Source organism: Humulus lupulus, chromosome 7 (assembly GCF_963169125.1).
Source record: "Humulus lupulus chromosome 7, drHumLupu1.1, whole genome shotgun sequence".
Lineage (NCBI taxonomy): Eukaryota > Viridiplantae > Streptophyta > Magnoliopsida > Rosales > Cannabaceae > Humulus > Humulus lupulus.
Window position 1 is genome coordinate 14,868,911 of NC_084799.1, and position 10,385 is coordinate 14,879,295.

At 39.5% G+C, this 10,385-nt stretch overlaps 1 protein-coding gene across 1 annotated transcript; it reads left to right on the plus strand.

Moving 5' to 3' along the window:
* The first annotated feature begins 2,474 nt into the window (after positions 1-2,474).
* On the plus strand, positions 2,475-3,305 carry LOC133791414 (protein FAR1-RELATED SEQUENCE 5-like). Its single transcript, XM_062229344.1, has one exon. The coding sequence runs from the start codon at positions 2,475-2,477 to the stop codon at positions 3,303-3,305; it is 831 nt and encodes a 276-aa protein (XP_062085328.1).
* The last annotated feature ends 7,080 nt before the right edge of the window (positions 3,306-10,385 follow it).

A 10,385-nucleotide genomic window follows, 5' to 3' on the forward strand; every position in this document is an offset into this window, starting at 1 on the left:
AGTGAGGTGTCCACTTGATAATGTGCGAAACCATTACAACTTTTCATCTGTTTTGCATATAACATCTTTAAAAACAATACATTAGTAGAGTTAATTTAAGAATCGACCATTATTAAGGGTTAATCAATTTATTCTCATTCACTGTTTCCTAGATCCATAGGTAGTGTTTTGGCGGGAATTTAGTGAACACACTGGATCTTTCACAATGCTCACTATATATATGTGTATATATGTATTTATAAGTTGCTTAAGTGAACCAGTCTAAGAGAAAATATACCCCCACGTACTACTATCTTCATTCCTACCATTACCAAACCATGTCACCCTCTAAGTTATGCGTGAATCTATTCCCTGGTGATGTTAAAGTGAAAACAGAGATTGAATCACCAACCAAACAATTTTCAATTCCCTTCCTTGTTAATTCCATACTCACTCCACTTCCATCCACACAAACTAGTGAAATCACACCCCACCAAAATCAGTCCTCAGTAAGTCTGGGGGACACAATCTCACCAACTCATGCAGGGAAGAAAACACCAAGGGCCGGGTTTAGAGGGAAGTGCAAAAACTGCTTCAAAAAGGACTTAAAGATTGAGAAGCTAACAACTTTAAAAAATGTAGTTGCTAAGAAAGGCAACACTTTAAGGATGGATTCAATGGACATTAGTTCTTTCCTTTTTCAGCAGCTCCAAATCATAGACCATGTTGGTTCTATGGTGAAATGCCAAGAGGCACTAAGTAGTGAGTTATGTGTTGAAGCTAATAATCAGTCACCAAACGACATAGACATCATCTTCTTGGACTAATCTTTTCTACTTGTACTACATTTTGTTATGTGTTAGTACCTTAGTACATTGGACTACTATGAGTCCCATCTTCATGTTGTAGTATGTTTAAGTCCATTTCCCCTTTCTTATTAATGCTTGTAAGTATTTTCACGTAAGCTTAAGTATCAATCACCTCCAGGTACTGAGATTACCATAATCAATGGTTTTCGGTAATGGAAGTACCCACTGAAGGTCTTTTGAAGTCGGTGTCTTAATTATATGGTCGTACTGATCAATGCCCTTAAAAGTTTGATGTATGTATATTTCATATTATGCATTCTGTACATGGCTCAACTATGTTATTGAACTCTCTTTTTCAAACCCCTTGTTTTTATTTTACGTGACATAACTAAGAATGGGGTCTGCCTATATAGATCAACTAAATGACCACCGAAAATGGTCATTTTTAAAAAAATTAGAAGGACCTTTATTTCTATTGTTTTACAATAACTTTACACTAAGGTCAAGTAAAAGATATGTTTGCCTTGTAAACATAAGGACAACTTTCTAATAAAATAAGTACACAGTATATTTACGTCATCCACCATATTAAGTTGAATGTTAATTAATGTACACTTAAATAACTCTTTCTTTGAGGCAGTGAAATGGTAGGTCAAACCCTTGAATTATAATATTGTATATAACATGTCCCATGATGCAATTAAATAAAATAAGTTATTTGGCCAAAATATACGAAGATGAAAATAAAAATTTCGTCAGTGTATTCATTTACATCTTTTTGGTTTTTTATTAATTATTAAGAAAAACAAAAGTAACCACCTAATGCAGCTTGATGCTTGTTGTATTTACTGCCCCAAAAATTCTAACTGATTACCATATCAATTATTAATTTTTTGAATTACTCAGTTAGACAAATACAAATGTAAGATATGGAGAATAAAATGGTCACAACACTTGCAGAACTTCAAATTTACAACAAGCAGCCACATGATCTGTCAAAAGAAGACATCATAGGCAAACACCTCGAAAGTCTCGATAAATGGGAAGAATTTTTTTCCGAATACTCAAAATAGATGGGGTTTAGTGTTTGCAAGGAAGATGTTCGACGTGACCATGAAAACAACCCGTGGCAACGTAAATGGGTTTGCTCAAACCAAGGTTTTTGACGCGACAAGTGGACAAACCTTCTAAACCGTAAGAAAAAACCAAGACCTATCACAAGAACGGGGTGTCTCGCACTTCTACGCGTGAACTTGGATAGGACGGAAAACACTTGGGTGGCGAAAGACTTCAATCCAAAACATAATCATGAATTAGCTTCGAAAAGGGAATTGCACTTCTTGCGATCTAATCAAGCCATACTAGAGTCAATCGGAGCCCAGGTAATGTCTATGCGACGATCAGGTATACGCACTTGCCACATATTCAACCACCTAGCACAAGAAAGAGGAGGACGTGAGTATGTACCTTTCTTGAAAAAGGATCTTTACAATTGGATTGGTCGGCAAAGACTAGTTCAAGACGAAGAAGAAACTGACGCTGAAGGAGCATTGGGGCACTTGGCATGTATGGGCCGCTCTGATGCTGAATTTTTTGAGACACACAATTGATGTAGAAAATAGGTTGGCAGACCTATTTTGGGCTGATGGAATTTACCATCGTGATTATGCTTGTTTTGGGGAAATTATGGCTTTCGACTCCACCTACAAGAAGAACTCATACAATAAGCCCCTGCTTATCTTTGTCGGGTTGAATCACCATTACAGGACAATAGTCTTTGTAGTTGCTTTGCTATATGACGAGACCGAGGAGACATATACTTGGGTATTAGAGGAATTTCTAGAGTGCATGAAAAACAAACCACCTCCTGTGGTGGTCATCGACGGTGATCATGCTGTGGCGAAAGCAATACAAAAAGTTTTCCCAACTTCTGTTCACCGGTTGTGTGCTTGGCATCTTCAGAATAATGTAACTATTAATGCGCCTCATCCTGTATTCAAGTCAAAGTTCAATGAACTACTTTATCAATACTGTACCGAGGAAGATTTCAAGGATACATGGAATAGAATGGTTTCAGAATTCAAATTTGAGGATAGTCGATGGGCAACAACTACCTACAATAGTAGGAGGAGTTGGGCAGAATGTTTCCTACGAGGGTATTTCTTTGGGGGACTAAGAACTACTCAAAGATCAGAGTCAATTAATTCCTACTTGTCCCACTTCCTGACAAGAAAACTCAAACTTAGAGATCTGGTTGGCCAAGTAGACAAGGCCATACAAAGTATTCGTCACACAGAACGGGAAGACGAATTCATCAGCAACCATAGTACGCCACAATTACCATCAAACATCCTCCGACAGTACTATGAACAGGTGGCTTTGATTTTGACAAGGAACATGTACAAAAAAGTTGAGGAACAGATCACGAGTGCCCTGGCTTACTCAATGGACTCCACCAACGTATCCATTGACTTCAGGTTCTACTCACTGACGCGGTTTCCAAAGGGACTTGTATGAAGTAGGGTGCGCTACCATATTGTCGATGGTCATATAAATTGTACGTGTATGTTGTTTGAGTCGGATGGAATTCCATGTCGACATATATTTGCAGTTATGAAGCACCTCAACATACCATGCATTCCTGAATCTCTTTATAAGGACCGGTGGAAGAACTATGCGAAAAACACGATTGGGTTAAAAAATTTATCCCACTCAACGGTGCCACCGGATGTGCTAGTTTGTACAAGATGGGGATCTTTAACTTCGTGTTTCAATGCAATGGGATACTATGCCACAAAACATAATGAAAATTTTGAAGAGGCAATGAATGAAATGTCACGTATGGAACAAAAATTTAAGTCAATGTCAGTGGAGGTCCAATCTGTAGACCAAGTTTCAAATGTGGCTCCTACTAACAGCCACGATCACCCCGCCAACAGAGGAATCTGAGACCCAACTGTGGTAAGAACGAAGGGGAGGGAAACAAACAAGTCAAAATCAAAAGAGAAGGACACAGAAAATGGGAGATCCAGGAAAAATAGGTGTCGCAACTGCTGTAGAGTCCAAGAACTTTACTTAGCTAATTATTTAGTAGTATTATAGTATTTATAGTATTATCTTTGTAACTGTGGATTTTTAGTTCAGACCGGGAATTATTTGGACACTCATAGTAGTACTTATAGATTTTCTAAGTTTAATCTATAGTTTAAGAATATTAATGTTAACCTAAGGTTTGATTATATGACTGATATTAAGGATAATATTTATTATACTATAAGGTTTAGATAAGGACCAATAGGATTTTAAGCACATGTTATGTATGGATGATTAAGGATTAAGTATTTTGAGGATTTAATTTAATAAGGGTAAAAGTTTGAATGCTATAAGGTCAGTCAGCAGCTTTGAATACGTTGAGGGCTTAGTCAAGGTTGTTTACTCCATTCAAACTTAGCTAAAAATGTGTAATTTTGTGTTTAATTAATCAGCGTGTGCCGATATATCGCAGCTATAGGGGGCGATATATCGCAGCACGTAGATACGGAAAACACAAGACGATGCACGACAGCCTCGGGCATACTGACCCAGGCGATATATCGCCTACAGGGGGCGATATATCGCCTCCTTCAGTATATTTCAAAAGTTTTTTGAATTTTTTTTCCTTTCAGCCATTCAACCTCTTGATAAGTCCAACACCTTTTTGAACGAGTCTTCAGCCTCTGCTGAACGATTATTCAAATTATTTTCACCTAAAAGGCCATTATTTTTATTCAAGTAAAATTAAGATCCTTTCATTCCTAAACTCTATAAATAGGACCTAGCACCCAGTCATTATTCATCTTTTGCTCTAAGTTCAGAGGCTACAAGTGCTAAGTGAGTGTGAGAGTGTAAACACCTAGGTTGGGGAATCATAAGCTTGATCATCATAAGCTTATCAAACACTTTGGGAAGTAAGGTTCTATAGTATTTCAGTTTGAGGTTTAGATTTGTCTACAAGTCTTCAAGGTATTTTCACACTCTGGTTTCATGTTATTTTTCCTACTCATAACCTTCTACTCAGCTTCTAACCTTAATCTTTATTTTGGTTAGGAAATCTAAGTTCTTGAGCACATAAGTTTTGGTAAGTATGTTTTTCAAAGGTTTAGTCCCTCCATTCCTTTTCATCTCTTTTTCTTCATTAGACTTACTCTTTTTCATAATGGTTATTAGGAGTGTTCCAAAGTCCCAACGCTGTCCTCTTATCCCGGTAACTTTGGTAAGGAAAATAGGTTAGAAATGCATATGTTATATGTTCTATATGTTATCTTATGTTTCTTATGTTATGATAAGTGTTATGATATATGTTTGTAGGCTTGGGCATATGACCCATATGACTAACAAGACCCCAAATAGATTATGGGCATATGACCTACTTAGCTAGTAGGGCCCCACTAATCTCATGGGCATATGACTTGTTTAGTGTATGGGACCCCAAGTAATAATGGCCATTATAGTATGTGTATGTAGTAAGTGTTATGTTATGTCTTTATGATTATTATGAAATTTTATGTACATGTATGAGTTAGATTTTCCTTGCTGGGCATTAGGCTCATTCCTTTTTGTTTTATGTGCAGGAAAATAGCTATAGTGGCGGTAAGATTCGTGGATGCTTGGGAGAATGTGTATCGGTGATGAATGGATTCAAGGAGTCGAGCGTTCGATTTTCGAGGATGTAGTCTTGTTTTTATGGTTTTACATGTATTTTCCGCACTTGTTATGTTACTCCTTTTATTTTAAATCATGTTTTGTTTTAAAGACAATGGGATCCCATATCCTACTTAATATTTTATGAAAGTAACTCTTATTTCTATAAGTTTCTAATAAAGTTATGGTATTTTCGCAAATGTAAGTTTTATTAAGGATTTATATGTATAGTTTCGTTAATGGTCCAAAAGTCTAGAGTAGTGGGTCATTACAGTTGGTATCAGAGAAACGGTTCCTTCGCATGAATTTCTCCTCGATACACACACTCAAAAGCTCCGAATCTGACCGCCAAGTAAGTATTTAAGTTACAAGTTATTTTGCTTATGTGTATATCTAACAACCTTAGTGTTTATGTTTTCAGTTAAGTATGAACGGAGCTTTAACCTACCAAGATATCTGAGCCATTAAGGCTTTAAAAAGAATAAGGGAGCCAAGAAACACCGTAGGAGCCCTAGAAAGGATCACTCAAAGATTGCTCTTGTTCCACGAAGAGATAGGTCACCTTCAAGAGGCTAAGCAAATAATGTTAAGATCAACGGAACAATATGTACTAATAATTAGGCTATTTAAAGATTTCCATCCTGTAATAGCAGCCTTAGAAGAAATATGGGAAAACATGAATGATGAGGATGAACTACCATTAGCAATGCGTTATTATTTCCTCTTAGTTAGGTTCACTGCAAAATTCGAGTTTCAGTTCACAAATGAGCAAAAACATAGGATTCTCACAAACCTTCCTAGAGGACATTTTGATGCTCATGACAATGATGATTATGAGGAGATAGATGACGATATGCTAGATGAGGGATCGGATGTAGAAGATCCCAATTTTTAGATTAGTAGTTTTTATTGTTTGTTTTATTTCTTTTGTGATTGTAATAAGTGAAAACTATTTTTCCAAATGAATAACATGCTATTTTATTTTCATGTATAAGTTTGATTTTTTTTATTTCACAATCATAATAAATAATAAATAAAATGAATAATGACTAAGTTCGGTGAGGGTGGATACAAATCAATAGACCAAGTTTCCTTATTGAGAGTTAGGGGGCCTTAGTAGTGGGAACAATTTTATTGATCCCAGCCCTCCCTCAATATGGTTAACTTTGGAACAAAGATAAGTTTCGAGCCTGAGAATTAAGTCATATAGGATGATTAGAAACACACTTAGAAAATAAAGATGACTTGTTTTTCTAAGTATAGAAACCCACTCTAATAATAAATAAAGACCTATATAATTTTTTTTTCATAAGAAGTCATAATAAATAGGTCCGAGATATGTTTGTTTTAGAATAAGTTTTGCCTTAGAGCCTATTAGGGTAAGTTCTAACATGTTCTCGACTGTTAGAACTTTTGGTGAAGATTTCGCTCTGAAGATCTGCACGCACCAACGGAAACGCCTCCAACGCTGTTCCATCGACCAATGATGCCCCTCCAGTTCGCAGAAGAGGAGTGCACGCTACTACTAGCCGCAACGTGCCGGCACCGCCAGCTGACAACATTGTGAAGATCGCCAGACTGCGACAACAAGTCGAGGAACTTTTGCAGTAACAACGCCAACAGGCTCAAACTCAGCCTCAGCCTCCGCCACAGCCGCAGCCGCAGCCACAACAAATGGCCCCAGCACCCTAACAAGTTGGTCCATATGGGGGATGGCCAATGACGAACTACGCGCCGTATCCAGTACAGCACATGGAGCCAGTGTATGAGAGGTTCCGCAAGCAGCGCGCTCCAAACTTCGAAGGGACTACAGACCCCTTTGAGGCAGAAGAGTGGCTAAGGAATGTGGAGCCAATTCTTACGCACATGAATCTCAGTAATGCGGACCGCATATCCTGCGTCTCGTCATTACTCAAGAAGGATGCCAGAATATGGTGGGACTTAGTTCAGCAGACTAACGATGTCACCACCATGATATGGACAAGATTTGTGGAGCTGTTCCACAAGAAGTATTACACCTCGGCAGTCATCGCTAATGGTAGAAGAATATACTCGTCAATTCGACAGATTAGCCAAGTTTGCACCAGAGTTGGTTCCAACTGACTTTACGAGGTTGACCAAGTTCATTAGAGGACTTAGACCAAAGATGGAATTAGGGGTTAAGTTAGCAAACCCGGGAAACACTACATATGTCGACGTTCTTGAGACGGCAATCGGAGTAGAAAGGATTCAGATGAATGTTAGCGAGGAGAAGAGGGATTAAACGATTGTTCCAGACCAAAGTCTTTGTCTTGACCCAGGGAGGAACCCATGCTGGTAACAAGCAGTTATAGGTCAGATTCCTATCCTCGATAGTATATGTTCTAGTATCGCTTGATTTGGGAGCAATATACTCGTATATCTCGTTAGGAATGATAGAAAAACTAGACAAACCTAGTGAAAGATTTAGAACTAGGTTTGTAACCGAATTGCCTTCGGGCAAAGTAGTTCTATCATCACGAATAGTACGAGGCATACCGATCAAGATTGAGGACATAGAACTAGAAGGAGACCTGATAGAGCTAGTGATCAAAGACTTCAACGTAATACTAGGCATGGATTGGCTAGCACAGCATGGCGCAACAATCGACTGCAAACGCAAGAATGTGATGTTCGAGACTCCTGACGGCCAGGAACTATGCTTCATGGGACAAGCTTCAGGATTATGCACCCCGTTAGTATCATCTCTCAAAGCTCGAAGAATGATGGAGAAAGGATGTCAAGCGTTCTTAGCCAGCATCACAAATGTGGAAAGGGAGACACCACTTAAAGTTGGAGATGTTCGAGTTATACAAGAATTTCCAGAAGTATTTCCCGATGACTTGCCAAGATTTCCGTCAAATCGAGAAATAGACTTCACGATAAAATTAGTACCAGGCACCGAGCCTATCTCTAAGGCACCATACCGGATGGCACCTACGGAACTCAAGGAGTTAAAGACGCAGCTACAAGAACTCCTAGACTTGGGTTTTATTAGGCCAAGCCATTCACCATGGGGAGCTCTGGTACTATTCGTGAAGAAGAAGGACGGAAATATGCGGATGTGCATAGACTATCGTGAGCTGAACAAAGTAACGATTAAGAACAAGTACCCACTTCCTCGGATTGATGATTTGTTTGATCAACTCCGAGGCGCGACTGTATTTTCTAAGATCGATTTACGGTCCGGGTATCATCAGCTCAAGGTAAAGGGAGAAGACATTCCTAAGACAGCCTTTAGGACTCGTTATGGACGTTACGAGTTCTTGGTTATGTCTTTTGGTCTTACTAACGCGTCAGCCGCGTTTATGGACTTAATGAATAGGGTCTTTAAAGACTACTTGGATAAATTCGTCGTTGTGTTCATCGACGACATTTTAATTTACTCCAAGGATGAAGTAGAGCACGAGGAGCACTTGAGGTTGATTTTGACGCGATTGAAGGAGCATCAACTCTACGCCAAGTTCAAGAAGTGCGAATTTTGGCTTTCGCAAGTGGCGTTCCTCGGGCACATCATATCGAAAGACGGAGTTGCAGTAGACCCATCAAAGGTAGAAGCCGTGAAGGATTGGCCCAGACCAAAGAACGCATCAGAAGTAAGAAGCTTCTTAGGGCTAGTAGGTTATTATAGGAAGTTTGTAGAGGGCTTTTCTAAGATAGCCACTCCGCTCACCAACCTGACCCGGAAGCAACAAAGGTTTAACTGGAATGAAAATTGTGAGGAAAGCTTCCAATTGCTTAAGGATAAGCTTTGCTCAACACCAGTACTCAGTGTACCAACACCCAACGATAAATTCGTAGTCTACTGCGATGCATCGAAGCAAGGATTGGGATGCGTGCTGATGCAAAATGACAAGGTGATAGCCTATGCCTCACGTCAATTAAAGGAGTATGAGCAACGCTATCCAACTCACGATATGGAGTTGGCAGCAGTGGTCTTTGCGTTAAAAATCTGGCGCCATTATCTTTACGGAGAACGGTGCGAGATTTATACGGACCACAAGAGTTTAAAATACTTCTTTACGCAGAAGGAGCTCAACATGAGGCAGCGCAGGTGGTTGGAGTTAGTCAAGGATTACGACTGCGAAATCCTATACCACCCGGGGAAGGCAAACGTAGTTGCCGATGCGCTTAGTAGGAAAAGCTATGGGAATTTAGCAGCTTTAGCCGGAATAGAAAAGCCGCTACAGCAGGAGCTTATCAATGGCGGAATAGAAGTGGTTGTAGGCAAGCTGGCTAACTTGTCTATCCAATCGAATCTGCTAGAGGACATACGAATTGGTCAGAGGCATGATGACGCGCTAGCAGCACATATGGATGCAATCAGAGAAGGCAAGACTACATATTTCTCAATATCTAGCCAAGGCTTATTGAGATATAAGGATCGGGTATGCGTGCCAAATGATTAAAGTATTAAGAAGATGATCCTAGAAGAATCGCACAGTACCCCGTACTCAGTTCACCCAGGGTCAACCAAGATGACTCATGACATCAAGGCAATCTATAGCGAAGTATGTATCTAAGTGTCTGGTATGCCAGCAAGTGAAAGCGGAGCATCAGCGCCCTGTAGTGCAACTGCTTAGCATACCAGAATGGAAGTGGGACGACATAGCCATGGACTTCGTGACGGGTCTGCCAAAGACAAATAAGCAGCATGATTCCACTTGGATAGTAATAGATAGACTAACCAAGTCGGCTCATTTCCTGCCTGTTAGAACTTCATACACGGCAGACCAATACGTAGACATCTACATCCAAGAGATTGTACGATTGCATGGAATCCCCAAGACGATAGTGTCAGATAGAGGATCAGTGTTTACGTTGAGATTTTGGGGAAGTTTACAGCAAGCTATGGGTACTAAGTTAAGCCTTAGTACAACTTTCCATCCTCAGACAGAT